Below are 26,818 nucleotides of genomic sequence, written 5' to 3'. Positions count from 1 at the left end.
CGGTGCAGTATACGTGGAACACTACCTAACATTCAAAAACGCATGTCGCAGGCCTTTTTCTACTTCACCCCGCCTGCCTTCCCCGCCTGCACGGCGGGCACAAACGTCCTAACGCGTCTTCACTGACAAGGTCCTCCCTCCATTTTGTCCCCAGTCTCCTTCAGGCAAACCGAGTGGCGCTATTTTCAAGCCCCTCCCTGACGAAACCAAAGCAGGGAGTAAGCGGTGTGAGCGCTGGACCACACTTTCGCTCGGGGCGAAACGGTGGCTGGCGCTGGGTGGAGCTGACGGGGTCGCCCAGGACTCGTCCCGGCCGGGAAGACAAAGGACACGAAGCGGACGCGGGCCGCAAAGCAGTACGGGCCGACTTCCGGGCCGTGGGCTTGCGGGGGTGGGGGCTCCCGTTCCCAGGACAAAGCGGCGGCGGCGCGCACGCCCCCTCCGCGCGGCCCCGGCCGCCCCGCCGCGCGCGCCCAGCGCCTACGCACGGGAGCGAGCGCACGCGCGCGGACGACAGAAATGGCGGTTGGGGCGAGAGGAGGGGCAGGGGCAGGGGCAGGGGCGGGGGCGGGAAAAGGCGCAGCCTCGAAGTGCCAAGAGTCCGGGTGCGCGGTTGCTTCACGAGTCCTTCTCCTCCTCCCCTGGCCCAGGCCCTCGGGCTGCGGAGAGCCCCGATAGAGAAGACGTGATCCGTTCAACTGAACAAAGGAAATGGCGGCCACACCAAAGGCAGCCTGCTCGGCCAGTGCTGCCGCCGCGCAGACTGGGAAACGTTCCCTAAAATGGCGGACAGCGCGAACGCAGGCGCGGGCCGGGCTGGCCAGGGTGGGGCGGGGCGTCCGCTCACGGCGGCCAGCGGCGGCGACGGGGCGGGGTGGAGGCGCCGACTGTCCCCATGGCGGCTGCGCCGGAGGCCGGAGAGCCCGTAAAGGGGAAGGTAATCCGGGCTGCGGCGGGGTGCGGCGGGGCGCGCGGAGCACGGGCGGCGCCTAAGGATGCGGCCTCTAGAGCTGGGAGACCCAGGCCGGGAGCACGTGTCATTAGCTTCTCTGCAATCGAACAGCTCCCCTCCTCCCACCCCCCGACATTTTTATCTTAATTGCCACGATTTAAGTGACCCAAACTGGGAGGATGAGGGGACCGGTACCGATAGCTTACTGCAGGTAACAAGACTGATCCCTTTGGAAAGAAAGTTTTGTTGACGGGGCCTCGTATTGTAATTTACCAGCAAAGAGGGATTAAAAGCTGAGGACAGGTGCCTTGTCTTTAAGGCTGTATACTTCACAACACTTAACAGGAATCGGTAAATGCTGGGGAATGAGAACTTGGTTATATTCGACTGAATTTATATCCAGAGCAGGAGGGTGATGAAAAGATTGAGATTTTTCCCCCGTTAACCTTGATTTCACTCGACCACGTGGAGTATGCAGTATCATATGTAACCAATAGCTTCGCTGGCTGGCATTCAGGTCTTCCTGCTCTGCCTTTCTCGCTTCACCTTCCACAGTCGTCCTTGTGGGCTACCCTGTAAAATGCATAATTCCACCTCTCTGCTTAAAACCAGCCGTAGCTGCCCATTGATTTCAGGATAAATCCGAATTTCTCGGCCTGTGATAACAAAGCTCATCACCTAACTAACCCGTGTGACTCTTCTCATGCTTTCCTCTCCGGGTGTATTAAACAGGGTTATCTCTGGTCTCCCCTGAAGGGCTTCCCGACTCCTCAAGAGACTGAGGTGCTTCTGCTCCTATCTCCCGGACACCTTGTACATTGCTGGATCATTACAACATTATACTGGAAGTTAATTTGTGTCTTAAGAGCAGGGAACCCGATTTTTATATCTTCAATGCAGAGTAAATAACAAGTGTTTTAAAAAGGTAATGGAAAAAGGAACAATTTTAAATAGTAAGCCATAGAGAGATTAACGTTGGCTCAATTAGATTCACAAATATTTAAGACCCACACTGTGCCACACTGCACCTATAGTTTTAGGCTATTGTCTACTCAGCTTGAAAATTTTGATCACTTATTCAGTGTTCTTGCTTCTCTGGGGAATTTTCCATCTAAATTTGGCCTAGATCATCAAATGGTTATGAATAAATGTTGGGTAAATTGTTTCCATATTTGTTTTCAAAAAATTTGTCAATTTATACATTGTTGGCGCCTTTTCTGTTTTTAACGTCTCACATACTATTTGGAATATGCTTACTTTAACAAAATGTACCCTTGTTTGAAACTTGCATATTTCAAGGGGCACCATAACTACAAACACAAAATTGTAGACTGTTTTGTGAGAACACTGGGATCTTGAATGGTGCTTTCATCCTTTTTGTATCTGGTTGTTCACCTTTGATAGAGACAACTGCTGTCATTTTAGGGTCATGAGGGTGGTTTAACCCATTGAGAATCCAGAAAAGAAATACATGAAAAATTTTTTTGATTAATAGTGTATTTGAAGCCAAAGAAAATGTTTCAAAAACAAGTGATTATCTGTGCCACATGTGCTGAGATGTAAAGTATGATGGATTTTGCAAAACGACTGTCTTTTAGAAAACCTCAGTGGTGCTGTTTCCGTCGAGTACAGTTGGTAAATGTCTGGTTGAAGCAAGTTAAAGGGAGCGTAGGTTTGTAAGTGAAGAAGCACACACAGGTAACTTGAGTTTTGCAGTGACAGGGAACAGAAAAATGGGATGGTGGCTTGGGGGGGAAGGGTGTCAAGAGAGGGGGATTTATTTTGTATGTTTCTAGACTGGAGATTATTAAAAGGAGGAAAAACAAGTAATGCAAATGAAAGATGGGATAACCACAGAAGCAGAGTCTTTTGAGAGTGGATAAAGTAATCAACTGCAAAGTGAGGACTAGTTTTAAATAGGAGTAGGGCCAGTTCCTCCTTTGAAACAAAAGGAAAGGCAGAATATGAGCACTGATGCAGATAAATTTAACAGTGGGAAATGAAGTAGCTCTGATTTGATGTGATCTGTTTCCTATAAATTATTAAACTGGCATTCTGGCTTAGAAATTTTTTGAGCTTCCCTTAATTCCATCAAGGTGTGTTGGTAAGGCTGCCTTTCTAAATCTAAGCTTAAAAACATTAGCTTACCAAAAAAAAAGTCTATAATTTTAGTTTACGTTTAAAGGCTTTATTAATAGCAGGTGAACCTTAAATTTGCAGGCAACTAGGGAATAAAAGAGGAATGTTAAATGCCTTGAACATTACAAACATAACTTCAAAGTGACTTCAGGCTTAGACCCTTTATTTCCATTTCTGAGAATCAAAGTTCAGTGTACTCTCTAAGCTCAAGACTTCATTACAGTATTCCATACTTGCTTTTAAGTCATCAGCAGTCTAAACTCCAACTTTACCAGGAGGCTGAAAATTCCCTACTAGTGAAGGGGAAAAAGTCTTTGTACATCCTTACCCAGTTTTGATACAAACTGCATGCAGATCTACAGTTATGTACACAGTTCTATTACTCTCTATATGTGAACCTTAGTGTTCACTAAAAAACCAAAGGGTTAAATGCTGCAGTGGGAATGACAGGCTTTCAGGGTCAGACTGACTTCCACTTCTACTCTGCCAGCACTTATTAGCCTTCTACTTAAACCCTGAGCCTGTTGCAGAGAAAATGTCACAAAGAGGTTGTGAGAATTAAAAACAAGGGATATAAAGGGCCGGGCACTAATAGGTCCTTGGCACCTCTAAATTATGAGATTAATTCGACAAGCATTGGCTTCTCAACCTTGGCGCTGACATTGACTAAGGCAGTCTTGTATGTGATACATGCATTGCAGGACCTTTAGCAGTAGCATCCTTGGCCTCTAACCCATTGTTGGTTTTAGAAGGTACCCCTTAAAAAGGATATGTTTATCTTTCAAAATAAACTGGATTACTCCATTATCTGCAATTTCAAAATTTTACTTTTCTAAAATCTCTAAAGCAGTGTTTCTCCCAGTCTGCGGGGTGGGCGGTTTCCTAAACATCAATGCCTGGGGCCTATTGAGTCAGAATCTGAGGGTGGAATTTGAAAATCTCTAAAAAGCTCAGAAAGCTACCTACCTAGCTGATTTAAACAAATAGCAGCATTTCAGATGTTCAGCAAGTTTATTTTACACACTTGGCAAAGAACTGGGGCTGATAATTTTATCCAAATGCCCCCCCCCGCAAAGTTTGCAGATTCTGGTGTATCCTGGGGTCACACTAGGGCTCCATTTTGGAACGGAATCCAAATGAAAAAGCCCAGAAGCCTTGAAAGAAGTGCTGTCTTTGGCAGAGATGTGCAGTGTTTGGCATGCTGCGGCCAACACTTGATAGTTCCTTTCTTTCTCTCTGCTTAAATGTGAAAGCCATCTTAACATTCTACCCCGTGGTAGAAGCTGCTGGTCTCACTCGCTTCTAAGATCTGACATTAAACACCACCACCCCATCTCAGTCTATTTAGCATCCTTCCCCCAGGGCAATGGCCTAGCTGCAGAACTGATCACACCCTCCTTCTCCTCCGGGCCATAAATTCCACCTGGCTCTTGACCTGAGGGTGAGAAACAATTATCTTTTGCTAAATTAAATGAAAAGCCTAGAAGCAGAATTAAATCCCAACCTCTTTGTACATGAAGATTTGTACTAAAGAGCCTTTTAACATTCAAGTCTGCAACTTCAATGAGCACCTGCTGTGTTCATGAAGTAAACATGTTGGGGGGGGGAGGGAACAGGCAGAGGCAAAAAAAAAAAAGGAACATAATGATCCAAGAGTGTATAACTTTTGCTTTATTAGGAACCGAGTCACATTGTCTTTCCTGCAGACGCCTGAGCCAAGGCAAACACAATACCTTCATGTTTCAACCTTTAATCTGACTTGCCCTTTACTGTCCTGTTCCCATTTCTTCCACTCTTTTTCCCTTACAGTATAGGTATATACTGTATTCCCTTACAGCATCTAGGTATATCTCATCCCAAAGAATGGACGTGGCTTCCTTTTTAAAAGCTACATTAACTGAAAACAGTAACTTACGTTTTCTTTTCTTTCTATGAATAGGAGAATGCTGTAGCAAAACATAAGCATGCCTTATAAAAAAAATTCTGTCCTGCCCTCCCAAAACCCCTAAGTACAGAGTGAGTGACAAGACATTCAAGTTGGAAAATGTTATGCTTAAAGTGGCAGTATTTTTTAATGAGGGAGAACAAATCCATAAATCCAATGAAGACTATATAAAGAATTTTAAAACCATTCATTTTAGCACTTGAAGGAACTTAAATTATCACCTAGCTGAACCCCTTCATTACAGATTGCAGGCCAGATAAAAAAATATGTCCTACAGGTTACAGAAGTTAGTGGCAGAGCTGAGAATAAAATCCAACCCTGTAGATGTCCAGCTTTTTTCATCACACCTAGGTATGGTTACCATGTACTATCAACAAAGAAATAGAATCAACGGCAACTTCATATCACAGGCAAGTCATATCACAGGCAAGAAACAGACAAGATTTGTCTCAACACAAAGTATTTATTCTTACAGACACAACTGATGTGTTGTTACTAGTTAACACAGAAAATCTGCAGTCCTCCTTAAAGGAATTTAAAACAGCAGTATACTAATATTATAAGCAACATGGTTAGGACAATTTCACTTTTCCCATCTATGCATCTCAGGTTATTAGAAGGAAATTATGCTGCTTTTAAATTTCAATGATAGCCAAATCCCCCAAATGATTTCATACAGATGTTTAAAGAGCTCATAAAATAATGTATGCCCTTACCTTATCTCCAAACCAGTTGATTAACAAATTATAGCATAACCATGGTACCATAATCTATTTAGGTTTAATTTACCCTACCTGCTTAGGACTTTCTGGTCAAATTCTCAGGGTTTCCATTTTAGATTCATATTACATACCAAAGCAGGATGATTAAAGATGGTTTTCGTCTTTGCCAAACCACCCTAAAATAAAATATTCTCTTGTCCAACCTAAGTTTTTTTATTTTTCGTAGCCCTTTAAGCTCCTAGGAATTTTAGATGTTGAAAACATCCCCTGTGCTCGGGATTCGACACTGTATGGCTCATTAGGATCTGTTGTGGCTGGCCTCGGACACTTTTTGTTAACTAGTGAGTATCTGCTTTTCTCTATGCATAAAAAACATGTTTCTCTTAAGTTTTTTTCCTAGAGGAAGTATTATAACATGCAGTGTATTAGTGTTTATGCTTCCTTTTGACAGGTAGAATTAGAAGATCATGTGACGTTGGAATAGGAGGATTTATCTTGGTGACTTTAGGATGCTGGTATGTGTGCTAAGTATTCAAGAAGATCCACGATTCTAATAGGTTTATCTAGTTCCAAAGGACATGCTCTACTCAGAGCAATCTCCCACTAAGATTCCCCACCCTCACGGAAATTTATCTTACAAAATGATATTGCCGGACTGCCTTTAATCTTTTAAATATGTATATATACACACACATCTTGTGTCATTTGTCAAATGAACAGATGAATGCATGGCATTAGGCACTGCATTAATGCCATGTCAGGGTTTATACTTCGTTTAGGAAGGCCTCAACCTTTTATCTTATCCTAATGCTCATTTCAATCCCTACCTATGGCATAACATCTGAAAATGCTACCTTAAGAATGTGTTCACAACCACTGACAGTCATCTGTAAGCATTTAAAAATTTTGATTACAAATTTCAAATTAGTTTCTACAGGTATGTTATATCAATTTATTCATGTTCTCCTTACTAGGTTCCATTGTAGGTATAATTATGCAAAGCTAAGAATCCAGGAAAGACGTGCCAGAGAAGGAATTAAAAACAAGATTTTATATGAAAGTACCCACCTTGATCCTGAAAGAAAACAAACCAACAGCGGCGGCAGCAGCAGCAATTGAGCAGTCTTGAGCACAGAAAACCCAGATACAACTCACTTCGGTGTGAACCAAGCCGAGATCAACTATAGAAAGCATTTTATATACCACAAGGCTTTCAACCAAGTAAATAAAGTATGTGTAAGTTGTTGTCATTTTACATGTGTATGTACAAACTTATTCTGCCCCTGTATCTACTGTCAGTATAGCACATAGTGGACTCATACTTAAAATAAACCTCGTGTTTATCATGCTTAGAAAAGTGTTTCCTTATGGTAAGCAGTGAGTACACCTGACGTTTCAAGAAATAAAATCTCAGTTCAATGTTAAAACTTGCCTTAAAACAAAAATCACAACTGTATTACTGTACCCTGTTAAAAATGAGGGGATACTTTCTGATTTCTAAAGCCAGTGATGTTATATCAGACTTAAAACTAATGGGCCGTCACTCTGCAATTTTTATTTTAAAAATGTACCCATTGCTTGACCCTATTCTTCCACTTCAACAGGTGAGTCATCTCTCAGAAAGGAAAAGTGGTTTTTAGCTGCTCTAAATATTTTTGGGATGTATGCAGGGTTTTTATTTTTAAGTAGAACGTAAATATGTACATGGCACACATAAAAATATTTTCAGAAACTTGTTTGGTGCAAAGGAAAATACTGCAGAATTACATATTGTTCCATTAACGTAAAGACATTTATAATTCAACTGGCTGCCATTTAAAAAAAGCACCCAACACCCAACTAAGTCCACAGCATTTATTCATTCATTCATCATTTTTGGTTTAATAAATATCAACATTACTTAAAACACAGGCTTAGAGACCTTTCTGGTTAAGGAATGGTTAAGTATGAAAGAAGACACCAGTGGATAGGATTATGGCATTATTACTGGTCCTACTGATTATCACGGGTGAGCTAAACAGATCAAGGAAGAGATGTTTTGAAACTTTATTTTGTTCTTAATCCGTTTTCAGGATAGGTAGGGGCCTGCTCCAATTCACTTCATAAGAGCAGTAGCATTTTCCCTCCCATGCTCACCTTCTTATGGCTGTCATTATGAGGGTTAGGGTACACAAGCTATATGGTTTACCAAATGCCCTATCATGAGTGACACTGTCAAGCATATATGTTCTGAGAGATTTTTATTGATCCTAATCATCTGGCAGCCACCAAAGGAAAGACTTGGACATTAACAAGGGAAGGTTATTAGAAAAGAGAAAGAAGTTTTTGCAAGATCATCTGCCTGCCGTTACTGACACAAATCAGAGCTAGGTGCAGTCTGTATTATTCAAATTGATCTTAAACAATTATGTTAAAAATTCCATGTGACAGTCACTCATGTTTTAAAAGGCATGAGTTGGGGTGGGGTGGAGGAATTGATGAGTACTAATCAAATTTGATATTTAACAAGCTGTGCAGGCCACTTACGTTCTCAGCTTCAGTTTGATAACATGTAACATATGAAATCAGGCAAATGGATTATGTAAGTCAAGTCCCTTCCAGCTCTAGCACACTATGATTACGTCTTACCCTGAGTAAGAGAAAAATCTCTCAGCTGGTAAAAATTTCCAAGGCCTTCAATAATAACAAGGTTAGTTCATTTTCACAGCAGAATGACTGCATAAATTGGAGACCTGGATAAAAACAGAAGTTTAAATATAATTACTTATTTGGATTACTTTTCAAATATCATTTCATAAACTTAAATCATTAGCACTTTTTCTTCTTTACCTATTAAAATGATACAAAATGCATTAATGAATTATTGGACCATTCAACATGCTCTAGGCCCTTAAAACATTGCTACCAGACCTCCAAGGCCTCCAAGTTGATCTTGACATTTCCACTTCTGGTCCCTCCAGTCCAATCTTCTTCCACTCTGCCATCCAACTTCAAGTTCAAACTGCGAAGTTTTGCCAGTCCCACCTCCAGTGTACCTCTGGCCACCATGAACTGAACTCATACCTCTGCTCAAATTTTTTCACTTCACTTATAGTGCCCTTCTCCTACCTCCTTCTCTATAACCTTCCACTCTCTTGCTAACTTCTAGAATTAGGATCATCACCACCTTTTAGGCTCTCACACTACTTTGTTTCATGTTCCACTAACAGTAGTTGGCACTTCCATTGGTCACTGACTTGTGCTACAAGAACCCTATCTTTACATTCCCAACCAAGTGTCTGGTATAAAGCAGTCAACACATGATAGTTTAATTACTAAATGTTCACTAGTGCCTCTCACCCAAAAGCTTACACTTTCCAAACTTAAGCTGAAAGAGTAACCTACCTTCCGAGCCCACTTGAAGCCTCCAGCTGCACTGCTTCCTTCATTATTCCATTAAATCCGAAATTTCACACTAGGTGATATAGCGGTAGGTACCAGCTAAATAGCTGATTAAAATAGAATTGTGGCAATTAGTAGGTTTAAAACTTTGCAGCTTATCATACCTACTTTAATTAACTACCTCTAAGTGCTTTATGCAGTTCCCCCCCTTCCCTCACCCCTCCCTCTTTGTTTTTCCTTGACTACTTGCTTTACATCTCAGTAAAAGAACCTCAGGGAATTTAAAATTAACTAGCTTTTCTCTGGACGTGTGATTTCTATTGACCAAGTTTGCCAACAAGAAATCTGACTATCCCTAATACCATTATTTAATTTGCAAGCATCTCTTCAGTCTACGTACCTCTACTCCATCGCTGGTTTCCCTTTGCTTCGATTTTATAATGCGAGGAGGTCTATATAATAAATTCAGGATTCCTGTTTATGCACTTTTCAGCAAAAAGCTAGGGATCAAATAGGGTTTGAATCCTTCTATTCCTAGGTAAAAATCTGTGGTGGATGGGGATTAAGACACCCCTTTAAAAGTGATGTTAACGTAAACTACTTTGGGAAAGCAGAATACCTTAATGAGGAAAGTAGAAAAATTACTGATTGCTTTAACTGTGGTTTTTAATAGTACTCTAGAATGAAATATCTTTGGGAAGCATCTTAAAATATGGTCCATTGGTCATCAAATCAGGTCAGTAATAATATATAATATCCTCTACCACCCAAATACTGGTATCTTACACGTTGTTTTTGTGCATTAAGTTTCATATTTAAATTTTCTTTTAAGACAAGCTTTAGGGACAAAAAGCTTAGTTTTTTAATAAAGTATTACATTTTAAAGTTCATAATGTGAGCACTACTGATCAGTGTTGCAAACATTTGAGTCTTTTCAACCACTCTTTATTTTCTAGAGATTAAAAGATGACTTTTTCCAAGTATTTTTATCTTGAGAAAGCTACCAGTGACTATAAGTACTAAATTAAAAGTTTCTATTGTTCACTAAATGTTCACATGGACTTAACAGGCAGCTATCTTTTCTACTCTTTTCTAGGAATAACTTTTACCAAGTTCTGTAAGTTGTAAAACACCTATTATATATGGCCTACCCTTAGGGGATTCAAATTTGCATATACTGGTTTCTTAAAGGGTTAAGTTTTCATAAAAATGTCTTCCCCCTTAGACCACAAGGACTAGTCACGTGAAATGAAACGTGTTCTACTATCTAAATTCTAAGTTTGCTTTAAAAACATCTTTCTAGTTTGTTTTCTCTCAAATGAACAGAAATGGCTTTGAGTTTTTACCTTTTACTCTAAGTTGTCTCTGCTCTTCAAGTCTTTAGAGATTGCTTTTATTTGACAGAGTAGAACTGTATTTCACTGAGGAAACCCTGGTAGTTATATTTTCAGTCAGTACAGCAGCCAAGTCCTCTCACTTCACCAAAATACATTATTCTCAAGTATGTAGTGGGAAAAACTAATTTCTTCTAAGCTTCTTATTAAGTCTTTAAATAATTTCAGGGCAACAAGAAAGTACATGCTCTGGACTAACATAATCAAAGTCCTTGTCTTAAATTTCACTTCTTGATCTTTTTGTACTTTGATGTAAATTTACATCACTTCATTATCCAAAAAGATCATTTTCCAAGTTATTATAAGCTAACAAAAAGTATTTGTGCATTTAATACAGATACAGAAAGATTTTGGGAACCCAAGGACATAGGTATCCTAGCTATCTTTGTATTAGAATATTGTAAGGAAGTATTTCAACTCTACAAGTAGGGAGAATATTGAAACAATGTCTTACATAACATTAAATAGAAGGAATTTGAACCATTAGAATAAGGATTTAACCTTAAAGGGACTTGGCTCTATTTGCATGTACTGCCTTTAACCTATGCAAGAGGACCACCAATTGCTAACATACCACCAAATACCTCACATTTCAGGTATGCAAAAGAGATACTAGAGAACCTTTCTTTCCTGTTACAAACAAATCTATGCACTTAGTTACTAATTTCTCCCTTTCCCCTGCCTTTTTAAAATAAGAGGAGTTCTAATTAAGGTGATCCTGGAAGCCCAGTATAACACGTGTTAAATGTACAAGCAGCAATTAATTTGGAATACCTATTGGAATCACTGGAACACATTTACTTGGACCCTTTTACTCTTCCACACAGCACATTCACATGGACAGACTAAGGAAAAGGAGATGAAATTTAAATCAGCACATTATTTTTTATTTTTTCAAAAAAAAAAGTAAGTTGGAACCTTTTGTTGTTCTTGACCGTGACTCTCCCATCTCCCTTAACTACAGACAACTGAAAGGATACCTTATTAACAACTACTTATTACAAAGTTATGTCATTACTAAGTTATCCTTAGTACGAAGTTATCCTGTCATTCAAGTAAGCTTCAACTATTCTTCTGAGGTATTAACTTTATCTCACTTTCTCTGCATCTCTTTTTTCGTTCTCATGAAAGCCACGCAAGTTAAATGTCTACAGTGGCCATCTCAAAGTTCTTCATTGCTTTTGCTTTTTAAAAAAAAAAAAACAATTTTGGCTGATACTAATTTGTGGCAGTGCTTCTCAAGTGCTTGGCAAGTATAAAATATCTTACTAGGCAAAACTAATTTTACTTCTTGTAAGATCACAGAATGGAGTGTTAGAGGACTGGCAGAAAAGAACATGCCACAACAGTTCAGTGTTTACAGGTTTTAAACACTATGCTAGCTTTCCAGGCCTGTAGTCCCTTCATAACATCCAGTTGTGCAGATACCCAAGCTGGGCATGCTCAGGAATAACTGCTGTGCCATTGGTGTAGCGCTGTGATTTTAACTGAAATATTGGAACAACTGAACAAATTAACAGAACAAATTAACTTTCCATAAGACATTTCTCCATTTGCCTGGACTGGTATTCCCACATCACTTTCAACTATAATAGTTTCTCATACCCACAGATCCAGTTTTGTTTAAAAGCAAAACCCCTGTTCCTTGTCAAGATGCAAGTATATGTTGATTCCTGGCATGAAAAGGAAAAAAAAATTGTAATACTCCTAGGTGATAAAATGATTACACATTAAACACACGATTAAGTTCTTGTCCCAATAACTCACCTAACCAAACGGATTACAGATGTCCTGGCCTATCAGTTATCTGCAACATTTACTCCCCTAATATTGGATCTACAATCACCAGTGAAAGCACCAACTGTCTACATAATGCCAACAAGTTGTACTTATTCAGCTTCCCAGGTGGACAGCACATTCCCAACCTAACTGCACAATTTACAGGTGTTACATTTTTTTGAGTAATTCTGGTTAACATTATGGGTAATATTCCCACCTATTTCCAGTCTACCATTCCTCATGGACTAATTCCTTGGGCAAACTAATTGAACATATCCTATCACCCTATATCTTTAGTCAATCGGCTAAGATGTGAAAGTATATATGCCTACTTATCTTTGTTAGCCATTTCCCTCCTACCTAAAGCTATTATTTTCTGAGATCCAGCTAGCTGCATGGTTGAAATTTACTAAATGTGACCACCAAATAAAATGGCATACCTAATCAGCAAAATATATAAAAATTATATGTTAAGGTAGGTTATTTCCTGTTCAAATTCACAAGTTTATAGTTTAAGATTAACGTTAAGGTACTTGGGGATGCTGGGTTTTGATTTTTTTCCTACCTCAACACTAGGGGACACATACTACATCCATCAGTACTGTAGGTCATTTCCAAATTCTTAAGGATTTACTTTTCAAACATCAAGATTAGTATGGATTAATAAAACAAATGTCACTTCAACAGGAGTTAGGTGGACAATGTAATTTTACTATATGTCTTGTAAACATGTACCTGTAGTAGTAAGTTAAGAACTAGGGATTAGAGCAGCCTAAGCACTGAACTGGCTAGATCTATTACCTACATGTTTTAGCACAGAAGTTGTGCAATGACAAGGCCAAAAAAAGTCACATCTGAAAATTACCCAAGATAAAGGCTCTCCACATCACAAGGATATTGCAGTTTTACCTATTTTTTAGTTAAGGCAATTAATGATTTGAAGAAACCATGGTTTAACCTAATAAGTCCAAATTGCTGTTTAGAGATGAGGCAGTTGGTAAGTTTCTAATTCAAAGCACTAATTTAACAGTCCCTTAAAACTCACGCATAAGGAAGAGTTCCAATACATAAACTAAGCATTGCAACTTATTGCCAGGCCATTGCCATTAACATACACCCTTACTTTCATTAACTATTACTAAAATGTTAAAACCTAAACCCATTTTTATAAAGTCCAGAGCCCCAGAAATATGAACAATGACCAAGTCTAGATTCAAAACATTTCAATGTGTAAGAAAGAAATTATGGAAACTAATGATTTTAAGATGTGTTTTATGTCTAATACCAGCAACTACGACTTGGACTGAAGATACAAGTTTATGCCTTCCTTAGTAAGTTTATTCTGGTTTAGGCTTTTAAAGCACATCAGAAATACCCTTACAGATCTTTACGTGTGAAAGATGCCTATACCATTGCCTTATAAGCTATCAAAATGTTTCCTCATTTGTGCAATGGGATGGGTTATAAAAAACAATCCTAGGATAAAAGCCAATTTATATTAAGTAAAAGTTCATAGAAAAATGTCAATTTCCACAACTGAGGCGAATACAAAACAGTCTATCCATGAAAGTAAACTCCACAGGAGGTGAAAAAGAAATACTACCAAGTTACCTTTCCTCGAAAACAGTATTTTTTCAAGGAAAACTGTCTTTAAGAAGCTTTAAAATCTTGTGAGTGTTCAAGACATCTAGTTCCATATTTATTTTCAGACAGGATCCTAGGCAAATGACAGCTTATCGTTTCCTAGATTTAATATGGCTTCTTGTCACTTCAATGTCAAATTGATTTGACTCATACTTCATTTTTAAGATTTCATCTTGCTGTCTGGGTATCAGGGCCAGAAGCTGGTCTCAGCCTTCTAGGTCTGAGCCAGAGCCAGCCACCAAAGGCTAGATAGGAGTAACAAGGCGTAAACTACCAGCAACAAAGAAAACTTTTTACAGTTCCAGTTACTTTATGATTTCTAACTTAAAGCACTTTCTGTTCTTTCCTGATTAATGTCTTAGTAACCAATCTAATCCAATTCTTGCTTCAGGATGATAGGTATTAAGTAACTATATGCAAAAGTTTCTAGTGAAAGCACCCCTTAAACCAAGAGCAATCTCACAGGTGAGTTTTCTCAGGGTATAATTGGGACATCTGTTCAGATAATTTTTGTTTATTCAGTGTTTTGCTTGCCATTGAGGGGAGGTAGGCAAGGGAAGGGGTGAACAATAAACCAAGTTTCTCATTTACAGATCTCGTTCTGCCAAACTTGGCATCAACTTTTTTTATTTGCTATATGGTGCACTCCCTCTTCTTAATTTCTTAAATACTCTCTAGGATTATGTCACTTCATACAAATGCAGGTGTTACTATTAATTCTGACCTTGAAACTGCTTCTTCAAACTTAACATTTTCCTGGGCATTTTTATCTATCCCATCTCTCTTCCCAAAATTTTCTGTGCTGCACAGGCATGACAGCCTACCAAATGTCACTTGGCCATCACTCTCCCACTGCGATGATTAGAATATGAATTCTTTAATAAGCAATTTTAAGCTAGAAGGTATATCCAAGATTTTTCAATAGCACCTAAACATTTAGGACACAAACACTGATTAGCAACAAACCTTACTCCCCCCCACCCCCGGCATAAGTCTATACAACCCCAGTAATACTGATGTATACTGAAAAGCAGACTCATGCAAATGGTTGCTTGCATTAAGTTAATTGCTAGAAAGACAAAAGCCCCTGAGGCACTATCTTGTACTGTTAAGTATTCCTATGGTTAACTGTAGGGTTATAGGCCAAAAAATTCTCAACTGAACCTACACCATCATCTGAAACTCAACTCCAGCTCATCCTTTAGCAAGAAAATTCCTAGGAGTATAAATAGTTAAAAATCTGATTTTAAATGGCTAAAACAAAAATCTAAGCAGTCAAATATAAACAAACCTATACTTACCAGAAGCAACCTAAAACACCAATGAAACACTAAACTGATGTCAAGTTTTAGTTCTACAGTTTGACTCCTGATTCCTCACCTCACATGAGTGAGGGTCCTTTAGAAGATTAAGTGTTCTGTGCAAACCCAATAAAATTACAATTAGGGGATCTAATGTTATCACATAACTACAGTTAAGTTAGCAGTGTTGTGTAGTAGTGACTGGCTTGCATGATGGCTTCTAAAAGCATCTGTTCCCAGAGTTTCATGTATTATACAGATGTATATATAATTATCAGTTGAGGACAGCCATTAGCATTTTGTAAAGATGATAAACTGAGTGTTAACTTCTCCCAGCCAGTACCTTTTCCCCTCGTTAAATGTTAAAAGTCATCTGGGCGGGGAGGGGAAGGGAAGCATTCAACTTTACTTCATAATTTAAAAAGTCAATTGTCAGTACACATTTAAGTTTTTAAAACCTAAATGTTCCAAGTACAGAGAATAAGCTGTCCAGAAAGCACACACTTAAATTTTCTCCTCTTGGGAGTTTCATAAAGGGATTTTGAACCTTGATGGCGAGAATCCCAAAACGAGAGTAAAATGAATTCTTTTTATTGCAAACAAACGTCTAAATTAATTTCTCCACCCACTTTCTTTAGAAAGAAAAAGAAATCAGCAGGCTAAGGAGATACCCATTCAAGAACTGACATGATTAAAAATTAAGATATAAATGGGTGACTCACAATTTCATTAGCTTACAAAGATGGTGGAGTTAACTACTACAAGCACACTAGTTATACAGTATTTTGTGGGAGAAGGGCATACAGACATAGCTAACTTCATATAGATCCCATTAGACAACTGGATTTACAACAAGTTTTTTTAATAAGAAATGGGCAAAGCCAGCTTTCTTTTCAGAATCAAAATGCAGAACAAATGGAAAAATTATGGTATTTAACCTTCACAAGTTTGAGCCTCCACAAATAATGCAACCAAGTTTTACATTTTTAACAGCCCTTCTACATACACTCCATCTTCTCTATCTTAGTTCCAAATTTTATCTTCATTCCCAAATATGCCAATTGCATTGTTACTTAAAAAGAAAGAGCCTTCCCAGTTACTGTCAAAAACTACTATTTAGCTTACCCCTCCACTACTCAGCAAACTACAGAGAGGATGGAGTGTAATACGAGCAGTACAGAGTCTTATGCAATTCATGAGGACCACTTAGTCCTTACATGAATCTGGTTGCTAACATTTCTATTATATTGTGACAATAACTCCCGACTGTTATCTCTGAGAAATGGGGGGAGTAAATTCTTAATAAAAGACACCAGGTACAAAGCAACATTTTACTTTTGTTGTGATAAAAAAAAAAGTCACATTTTACAGATAAAATGTAGAACCCTGAAATACTGACACATTCTCTTATCGTGCACAATGCTGAGGTTCTCTTACGATTCACTTTAAAACTGCAATTAAAAATGTACAAAAAAGAAAAGAAAAAAAAAATCAACCCACAAAGCTTCTAAAAAAGGAACCCGCAGGCACTTCCTCTTGTGGAATGTTTAAAAAGTTAGCCTACTAAAGAAAACAGTCGACTTCTTGTGAAGGTTTTGGAGAAATATGTATCAGTTCGTTTTATTTGGGTATTCAATAATATCCTTGGTGATAATGCTGACTCCATGGCTTCTGACCCCAGAATTGCTGTAAGAGAAAATTTTTTTTTTAAAGAAAAAACATCAATAAGCCACTCAAACTGCTTTTAGGAAATGACAATCTAATTCAGAGTAATTGCTGGAGACAAATTTATACCTGTCATACCTCTGATTTATCAAGCCAGATTTAGTTGGTATTAATATCCCATTATCAATACACATTACAAAAGGAAACACATTATGACTTGGTTAGTTTATACAATTAAAGCTAGCAGTAAAAAGAACCATATGTATTAAATACTATTTTATTTAAAATATTAAGTTACAGCAAACTCCAACCTATTTTGTCTTCAAAAGACATTATGGCTACAACTGCAACACAATTCACACCTTGCCCTGTAACACTTATAAACACTTCAATCCCTGGACAAGATCTTTTTTCAAGGTTGACTCTTACGAATTCAAAATACAATTAAATGTACAAAAAAGCACATAAGGAATTACTTACACCCTGCTGCCACTGGTTGTAGCCCTGAGATTGATTTTTGTAGCCACGATTGTTTCCTCGTCCTCTGAAGTTCTACAAAAAAGAAAAGAACCTTTAAAAAGAGCACAAGTTGTTAGGTTTGTATATGGGGCAGGGGGAGAAGAGGAGACACAGCCACAGAAATAGGTAAGATTGCCAGTCAGCCATTAACCTCTGAGCACTCTCTGCTGCGTTTGCTCTCAGGTGATTAACTTATTCGCTATGAGACATCACCTGACTTGTTGCTAGTTAATGCACCTGAAAAATCAATATAAATGAAATTGACTCATTTTACCATCACTATGCATACATGCTGTGTTCCCAACTCTTTCTGAGGCTGCGCAACATATGCCTTTAACTTTCCAGACTAAACTATATAGAGAAACAGTGTATACAGGAATCTTAAATCATTACCTGGTTGTAGTTCCCTCTGTTAGGCATTCCACCTCTGTTGTAATTCCCTCTATTTGAATAACCGCCTCGGCTGGGAAAAACAGGGCCACGAGGATATGGATAGCCAATTCCACCACTTCCGCCACCGCCACCACCTCTCTGTGGCATATTGCCCCTCCTATTATATCCACCACGATTCCCAGGAGCTAAAACAAGAGACGTTTCATTTAACAGTGTGTTGTTACCTTCTTTACACACGACTTAGGGTTCTTCTGGACCATTCCTTTATTTTATGAAAAAAATGTTTAATTTAACCATTCAACATAACCTAGGTGTGTTTACCATCAAATCGCATGAAGTATTTTACTATGGTTACTAAGACAGCTAGGACATGAGGATCAAAAACTTCCTATGTTAAATTCAGCAGAAAAACATACAGACCCAAACTAGAAGATTACAGATTACCACTTGTTTCAACATTGAACCAAATAAATAATACTCAAAATTAACTTGCCTCCTCCTCTGAAATTTCCACCACGCATATTGAATCCACCGCGCCCTCTATGGCCACCACCTCTGTTAAACTGGTTCTTGCCACTCTTATTTTTATTGCTCTTCTTTGAGCCTGTGTTCTGTTTCTTTTCCGGTGGAAGAGCTTTTTTGCTTTCTTCCTTATATTGCTCCAAAAGTTTTTGGGCTTCCTCCTTCTGAAGTTCAACATACGTTATTTCATCAAAGCACTCAGCTACTTCTGGCAGAGTGAAGTTTCCTACAAAACATTAAATCGTATTAACCTACAAATCCACTACATACACATTCACAATCCTAGAGCCTACAACTCTCAAGCAGCTTAATTCCTGCAAAGCATACAGTATCTATTCATGTTTTAATTACATTTTCTTAAACAAGTGAAGTACGCTCATTTACAGAGTTAACTCCTGAAACAGTATTACTGACACAAAATTTAAGTTCACAGATATAAATCACAGAAAGATATTTAACATAACAGTAGAAATAAATTTCATGCCTTTCATTTTGAGGACTGCATGTTCCGGTAGGTCTTTTCCCTCTACTTCTGCTTTCTTCTGTGTTCTTTGCTTATAGTCTTCATCTTTTGGGCAAACTACAACAGCTTTTCGTTGGAAGCCTGCAAACAGGCACATTTTTCTCCTCTGGGCAGCAGCAGACACATTTGTCTTTAAAAAAAAAAAAAAAAGTTTATAACCCCAAACATTAATTCTATAATTATCAGTTACTTTTTTCAATCTCAAAGCTGCAGCTCACCTGATCCAAAATGAAATTTCTCTTCTTACGGGCAGCAATCTCAATAAACTTTCCAAGACACTGTGGAGCTCTCTGCAACAGCGTGTTTAGTTTCCCAGTATCTGCCATTTGCTTCTTAAAACCTGCCACCTATTTTTAAAAGTTAAAGTTTCCAAATTTAAATATTGCCTTTTCTCATTGCTACAGAAAAGGATATTTTATACTGTAACAACACCCAGTGGCTTCAATTCATTTTTAGCTACTGGATAATCCGAGTCCAAAACCTTCTATAGAAAAGAGAAGGAAGCCTAAGCTAGCCATTGGAAGGCAGTTTACCTTACAGGTAAAGAGCCTGCTTAAATAACCACTTTAACTGCCCGAACTCCTATCTCTAAGATACTAACACAAAATGAATAAAGACAAAACCGTTACCCCGAATACCTTCTAGTCTTAAAAATGCTGAAATCATGCCCAATCTACTTACCATCATTTTATCCATTATGGTGTTTGTTCCAAGAATGTTGTATTTACCAGGATTTTCTGCTGCATGTTTAGTAACCCAAGTAGTTTTTCCAGCTCCTGGCAAGCCAATCATCATAACCACCTACAATGGAAAGAATTCTTTAAATATTTTTTTTTAATGCACAAAAGCTCAGTTTACATATCTGAACTTTAACATGTATGGCAGTTAGTAAATTAAACAGAGCAACCATCCAACTCTTCTAAATGTCATTTTTGCCAAGCAAAAGCAACCTTCAAAATTCTTTTTTTAAAGTGACTTACTTCACAATCTTTCTTCTCTTCAGGCCCCTTTGGTCCTCTAACTCGATCCTCCAAGGGGACATTCTGGATAAAAGTATAGTCTTCAGGTATTGGAAAATATGGCTTTTCCTTCTGACCAAAATTAAACTCAACCGCACAGTTGTGGCACAGAACATGCGGGAAGAGTGGTCGTCCAGCAAGAACTTCCTTACTGATTTTGAAGGCAATGCCAAGATCTTGTCCATTCTTTGCATAGGAGAGTTCTACTTCATCACTTTCAAAGTTCTGTTAATTGGAGAAAAAAATTAATGGGTTTTAATCTACTTCTTATAATACTTCTTTTAAAAAAAACTTCAAAATTCAAGTTAGGAGTGAAGCTTTATCCTGTAGAAAACATATTTAGGTTATATGTTAAAGAGCTTTGGTAACATTTCGTTATATACAACTAGAACACCTATATCCACAAGCAGAAATTAATATTGCCCTAAAAGACTAGATTTTCGGATCAACTTCACATTAAGTAGTTTTCAGTCAAAATCAATTAGTATTGAAAACTGACAACAATATAATGTTAAAATACTCTTATCTACTAACTTGCTATTTATATGTAGAAATTTAGCTACGACTTACAACAAAACATGTAATCACATCATTTTCATCAAACTTCTCTCCATAATCTTCAGTCTCACAGCTGCATGTTTTTATTCCTTTTAGAGAATACCCATAAGAAAATTCTTCTTCACCTAAGAAAATAATTAACTTTCATGAAATCAGTTTTTCAAAAGTCCAATGACCCACGTACTTTTAACATCCCAGATGTAGGGTTTATACTAGATATAAAGTTAATGAGAGCTAGGTGGTTATATAACTAGCTGACAAATTGCATACCATGGATAATACTCTATTTCAACCATCAGTCATAAACCAAGTAACCACAAAGAAAGAAAAGCTAAAATTTAGCCAGTGTCCATGTTATTATTATTCATCTCTAAAAACAGGCAAAAAGTTTAGAATGCCTTCTAGTCTAATTACTGAAATCAAACCCTGAACACTCATGAGTACATAGATACTCAAATGGAAACTTTACCAAGCAACATTCCACTTGTGGTTAGTGACCAGCCAATCCGAACTTCGTGTATGTCAATATCTTTTGTATATAAATGCCTTACTGGGATCTTCTCTGTAACCTGGAAGTCAAATCATAAATGATTAAACTGTAAACGAAGGAAAATAAACCACTGAACCAACGCTTGTTTATTTCATTCGGGCAATGGGCTAATTTTTCTCCAGCTACAAAGTACAGAAAGATACCAACTCTACTCTTCCCCCTAACATTCACAAAAACTTCAACAACTGATGTAAGGGCTTTTAACTTGAAACGGAAAATGGTTAAGTACTTGATTAATTCACGTTTAAAAGAAAACATTGAAATTACATATTCTCAATACTCAAAACCAACTAAAGTATTCATTTAACATGCTTTTTCTCTGGAACAGAAACAGAAGCCTAACCAAATTTATTTTCAAACCCATGGTGGGCCTTTCAAGTGCCTGATAAAAAATGAACACCCTAAATAAAAATTAGGCTGGCTCTATATGGCAACTTCTAATATAACAAACATCCTAAACTGTTACAAATCATAGATTCCAAGTCCCACAAAAACTTGAAAAATTACAAGTTCCAATGACATCTAAGTGTCAGGGAAAAACTCACAAAGGTTCTTAAGGAAAAAAAGACATCATCACAAAATTGCATTTACCTTCATCTCAAAACAGACTTTGCCTTTTGACACACCATAGGATGCCCTTCCTCCAGCCCAAAGAAAAGCAAAACTCTCCATAGTAAGGGAAGAAGCACTGAGGCGATCTCTTGATATTTTAAAATGTAGATCACAATTATCTGCAATTATATCAAATACCATATTATTTCTTTTGATATCCAATACAAATGTATCTGCTATGTAGACAAAACTTTATTAAATTTTCTCATATTTCTTAATGTTGCATACATTTTTACAGATCATGCTGTTGTTCGAATTTTCAGTTCAAGCCCCGCTCCCACCAAGTCAATTCTTGCCAAATTATGAACTAGAGCATACACTACCTGTGCAACTAACAAATATCGAGGTTTAGTATGTGTATTTTAAGTATATAAAATAATCAAGACAATGTGACATTAATACATACCTGCTCTGCTCTTTACCTTGATTTAGAGGCAAGCAGTAGAGGATAGCAGGAAATCAAAGTGAAGCATGCCAGACCAGGTAGAATTTACCAGTGCCACAATAAAACTGAAGGGAGGCCATGATCACGTATTTTAAAATACGAGTATGAGCTGTTGATCCTGCACTTTACAGGGGCTCTAGATCTTAAATTGTTTGCTAAAACTTGTTAAGGCAGTTTCAATCTGCAAAATACAAACCTGGTCATCTAATGCTGTTACTACTACAGCATTTTAGGTCCCCTTTCCCCAGACTTGCCTGTTAATCAATAACAATGGGGGATTACACACTTTGGAATAATCCAAATCCAAAACGTCTTTAACCTAGCTACCTTTGGGTCACTGGCTCATTAGCATGCACCTTCTGAGTTCTCAGTCAAGGGAGCTGAAGTTGGAAAGCTACTGGTGATATGAAATTAAATCTACAGTTTGGAATTCTCCTTAAATTAGCTTTGTTCTTTTATTCCCGATCATCACTAACAGAATTTTCAATTCAACCAATTGTGTTTGAACCCAATAATGCACTTAAATTGATATCCCTAGGTGAGGAGCTAAAAGCCTTTTATAATAGTATTACCTTGCCAAATCATTGCTTCAGTATCTCGCCAATATTTAAGCAACTGAATTTAACGTAAAACATTCAACTACTCTTCCATGGGCAAGTCTTTAAAAAAAAAAAAAAACACTCCACTATCTCAACTATGCGGTAAAGCGTATGCAATAAGAAATCAAGACTTATATTTACACTGCCTTACACATCTAAATGAAAACCATATGTATTCCAAAACATGAGACTCTAAGCTTCAACTCCTTAATCTACAGGACAAGTTGACACCTTACCTCTAAGCAATTATTTCTACCCTTTGTTCTATCACAGAAAGAATTGTACTTTCTGATCACTACACCAAACGATTTTTTTTTTGTATTAGAAAAATTAGGAATCTGACAGCCAAGGCCCATTTAGAGGTTTGCAATACTTCCTCATACTCAATTGCAACCCAACTGGGTAAAGTAGCAGTATTTACAGCGCTGCCATTGATACCATTCGCTGCTGAAGAAAGCTAGTGGCCCAGTGATAGCCCACTGCTGCTGCCCCAGGTCTTTGGAAGAAATCAACTTAGCTTAAAGCAGCAGCTACTGAACTGGAATTGAGAACAAAAGAGCAGTTATTGAAAAAGTATTATTACAATCTTTTAGAATAGGGAATATAATGGCGTGCTAATGGAAAAGCCATTAATATTTAACTAAGCCCAAAGAGCTCACTTAACATAATCCCACAAAAAAATGACATTTATCGTAGAAGCCTAAATAGACAAGTTATAAGTAGTCTTACAAGTTTCCATTAGCTAGACAGTCAAATATTGGCATTAATTTCACATTCCTACAAATGAGAACTTTAAAGCCCTACCAAAAAACATCAAATTGTTAGAGCCTGTAAAATTATCAATACAACTACTGTACTAAATATTAAGTGACCAGAATCTGAATATAAGCCATCATCTTCCTACTTTTAAAACAGCTGTTTACACGTGTTAAGTTTTCTAATATTTTGTAACCAAAAACCACATGTGACAACTGGGGGAGGAACGGGGGAGAAACAGCTTCACTTACAAGTATCAAGACAAACAACTGTGTCGTCGAAGTGCTCATCTTCTTCTTCAACAGGTGGCTGAGGAGATTTGGCTCTGAAAGACAGAATTGTCTCCTGATACAGCTTTCCCCACCAAAGCACAAAGAACAGGTGACAAGTAACACTACGTTAACATCCTCTACCTGCTATACTTGTTCTCTTCAATGTACTCAAAATAGCCACGGCCATGATCTTCTCGAGGTCTTTTAACACCTCTCTTTTTATCTCCGCCTTTCTGTTCTGTTTTGCCGTCTCCTACAACACACGACACCCCTTTATAAGAGACCACGCCGCAACAAAACAAACAAAAAAACCTATTCTGTTTTGACGCCCCAAAAAAGCTCGACTTTCCCCGTTCATATTTTTAAGTGTTTTCTATCGACGACTCAAATGAGAATTCAAAGAAAAACCCGCTTGGAACTGGACTAGAATTAGTGACGCAGTCTAAGGACATTGCTAATTTCGCCAACCTACTCGAATATTCGAAAATGCTAATGAAAACTCAGCGCGGCCCAGGCCCGAAGCCCACGTGTATCCCAGAGAGAGTTCACGAAGGGGGGAGGGGCCGAAGCGCCCCGCCCGCACTCCCCTCCCCCACCCGGGCCCGCGCTCCCCGCGGCCGCATTGTACTGCTCGCCGCTGGACCCACCCGGCCCCGCCCGCCGGAAGTGACGTCACGCCGAGCCCGGCGCGCCTTGCACAATACCGCGGCCCGGAGCCGCCACAGCGCGCCGCCGGGGCCCCGGGCCTCCCCTCCCCCCGAGACATGTGCCCGCACTGCGCGCACGCAGCACGGCGGCGCCACCGCGGCTCCTCCCCCTCCAGCGGCAGCTGCAGTCCCCCCCCCCACCCCGGCTCTCCAGCCACATAATGGAGGCGCTGCCGCCGCCGTCACACACCGAGCAGAGGCCTCACGTCTAATCCGGGATTCCCCCCCACCCCCTCGCAGGGGCCCCCGCCCCCCCGGGGGCTCCCTCCCGCGGCGGGGCTCCCTCCTCCCCCAGCGGGGCTCCGGCAGGCCTGGGCACGGTCCCCACCCCGCGCGGGCCTCCCGCCGCGCGCAACCAACCACGCAGCACTCACCCGCCGCCGGAGCCCCGGGGCGACCGCCGCCTCCGCCGCCTTCCGCCTTCTTCTTACCTCCCGCCTGCTGCTGGCCCTGCCTCGCCCCGGGCGGCGCCACCGTCACCGCGAACAGCGACGTAGGGCCGCTGCTCTTCCCCGCGGCCTCCTTGGCGGCCCCGCGCTGCTGCTGGGGCTGTTGCTGCGGCGCCGCCGGCGGTTGAGGCTGCTGCTCCCCGTGCCCGTTCTCGTCGCCCGCGGCTTCCTCCTCGTCTCCGAGCTCATCCTCCCCTTCCTGGAAGCCCTGGTCGTCGCCGTTCTCGTCCTCCGAGGCGGCTTCCTCCTCCTCCATCGGGCCCGAGTCGGCCGCCCCCGCGGCGCCGTTCTCCTCCCCGAGCTCCATCTGGTCGCCATCCAGGGCGGCTATCCCTTCCTCCTCCTCCTCCTCTTCCTCCTCGTCGTCATCGCCGCCTGCCGCGGCCTCCTGCTCGAGGCCTGCTCCCGAGCGCCCGGCGGAATCCCCGCCCAGGTCTAGGCTGCCGTTCCCGGGCTCCATGGCGGGGCGGCCCCCGGCCTCCTCGTCGTCTAGCGCGGCCTGGAGACGCTCCATGAGCTCGGCCTTGAGGCCCTTGTCGGACAGGCGCCGCTTCTTGAGCTCCTCCTTCAGCTCCGACACCTTCAGCTTTTTCACATTAACAGGCGAGGAACTCATGGTGAGGCCCCGATTCACCGCTAGGCGCTGGCTCAAACTCGGCTCCGCTCACTCGGCCACTGGCGGCGGCTGAGGCTGCTCCTCGGCCCAGGCGGCGGCTGCGGCTGCGGCTGGAGCTGGGTTGCTGCTGCAGAGCAGATCCGCCTGGTGTCGAACGGCGCCAATTCCTTTCACCGAGTTCGCGACGGAGACGCGGAGACTCGCCTGGCGCGAGCGAGCACGCAACGTCCTCTCGCAGGGGCGGCGCCGCGCACGTAATATAGCCGCCCCGCCCCTGCGCCGGCTGAGCGCCCGCGCTCGCCCCGCCCCTCCCACGCCTGTTCCCCCCGCTCCCACCCGAGCCGCGGGCCGGGAGCGCGGCGACGCGCACTGCGCTTGCAACTGGGGCCGAGCTAATGGAGGAGGAGGAGGAAACTTCCTTCAGTTAAACCGACCCACTGCAACATTTATCGGCCTTTCTAGCTCTTTGGTGGCAGTACTCGTTTGCTATTTGCCTTCCAGCCCGGAGGCTGCTTCTACCCAAATGCTTTCGGTCCTCAACTTGGCATTTTCAACTCGAATCCGCCACCTTTTCTTCCATTTTAGATTTGTCTTATCTATTTCTCCAGCTATTTGTTTAGAACGCCCTAAAATTTTATTTCAATTTTGATTTGTACAACGCAAGTTGGCAATTACTCTACGCAGGGGATTTTCTTCCGTTTAATATTTGGTTTAATTTTCCTAAGTCCTGCCTTGCGAATTGAATTTTAAACTCGGGAAGGGCCTTCCTTTTGTCTCTCCCATGACCCCTGATGCAGGGTTTGGGAGATAAAAATGCTTGCTTTTGGAATATGCATACTGCAAAGCATATACTTTACAGGCCTTGTCGTGGCACTCCTAGCCAAAGAAGCCTTGTAAGCCTCAGAATTGCCATTCTGTGTTTTCTTTACCTACCAGAAAGACGGATCACCTTTAACATTTATTCTGTCCAGTTTAGGATCTGGTCATCCAGTTATGAAGTCCCCGTAGTTAACAATGAGGATGAGACCCAGCCTGGTCACACACTTTGATTCTATTACTTTTCCTATAGGAATACTTCAGGCCAAATTATGCTGAAACCCTCATAAAAGCTCATGAAAAATAAAGGGCTGTGATTTTGTAAAAAAAACTATCACTCTCGAAAGAAATGTTATTTTGGTGTGTCTTAGAAGTTTAATTTTTCTCTTACTAAGTAAGAGGTGTGTTATGTTCTTCAAGTTTTAGGTAGGAGTGCCAGAACTTAAATATGTGATAGAGGTGAACGTCTTAAACCCCAGAGAATCTGCACAGTGGTTTGCCAATGTTCCAGTCTAGTCTATCTCTGACTAAGGAGGTCAG

At 40.3% G+C, this 26,818-nt stretch overlaps 2 protein-coding genes across 4 annotated transcripts; one reads left to right on the top strand and one right to left on the bottom strand.

The window, feature by feature from the left end:
- The first annotated feature begins 552 nt into the window (after positions 1-552).
- LOC132508370 (cytochrome c oxidase assembly protein COX20, mitochondrial) lies at positions 553-7,008 on the top strand. The gene is given in 5 exon segments (XM_060128531.1): positions 553-836; positions 838-937; positions 5,985-6,099; positions 6,210-6,273; positions 6,733-7,008. Coding segments are annotated over 5 exon segments (549 nt in total). The 5' UTR covers positions 553-711; the 3' UTR covers positions 6,878-7,008.
- HNRNPU (heterogeneous nuclear ribonucleoprotein U) lies at positions 5,480-25,676 on the bottom strand. Of its 3 annotated transcripts, XM_060128508.1 has the most exons (16): positions 24,772-25,676; positions 23,832-23,943; positions 23,670-23,743; positions 21,598-21,737; positions 20,926-21,025; positions 20,469-20,581; positions 19,860-20,123; positions 19,561-19,680; positions 19,098-19,226; positions 18,841-19,009; positions 18,328-18,582; positions 17,835-18,019; positions 17,403-17,474; positions 11,308-11,378; positions 9,143-9,246; positions 5,480-8,490 (listed from the first exon to the last, which is right to left on the bottom strand). In XM_060128508.1, the coding sequence occupies exons 1-14, from the start codon at positions 25,460-25,462 to the stop codon at positions 11,331-11,333; spliced, it is 2,472 nt and encodes an 823-aa protein (XP_059984491.1). In that variant the 5' UTR covers positions 25,463-25,676; the 3' UTR covers positions 5,480-8,490; positions 9,143-9,246; positions 11,308-11,330. The 3 variants fall into 3 exon arrangements, with proteins under 3 accessions (XP_059984491.1, XP_059984485.1, XP_059984502.1); XM_060128502.1 differs by lacking the exons at positions 5,480-8,490; positions 9,143-9,246; positions 11,308-11,378 and adding an exon at positions 15,833-16,943 and having other exon boundaries at positions 24,772-25,674; XM_060128519.1 differs by lacking the exons at positions 5,480-8,490; positions 9,143-9,246; positions 11,308-11,378 and adding an exon at positions 15,833-16,943 and having other exon boundaries at positions 24,829-25,674.
- Positions 25,677-26,818: the final 1,142 nt, after the last annotated feature.

Source organism: Lagenorhynchus albirostris, chromosome 2 (assembly GCF_949774975.1).
Source record: "Lagenorhynchus albirostris chromosome 2, mLagAlb1.1, whole genome shotgun sequence".
In the NCBI taxonomy this organism is placed as follows: domain Eukaryota; kingdom Metazoa; phylum Chordata; class Mammalia; order Artiodactyla; family Delphinidae; genus Lagenorhynchus; species Lagenorhynchus albirostris.
The sequence above is the reverse complement of the archived record's forward strand: the minus strand, read 5'-3'. Positions and strand labels throughout refer to the sequence as shown.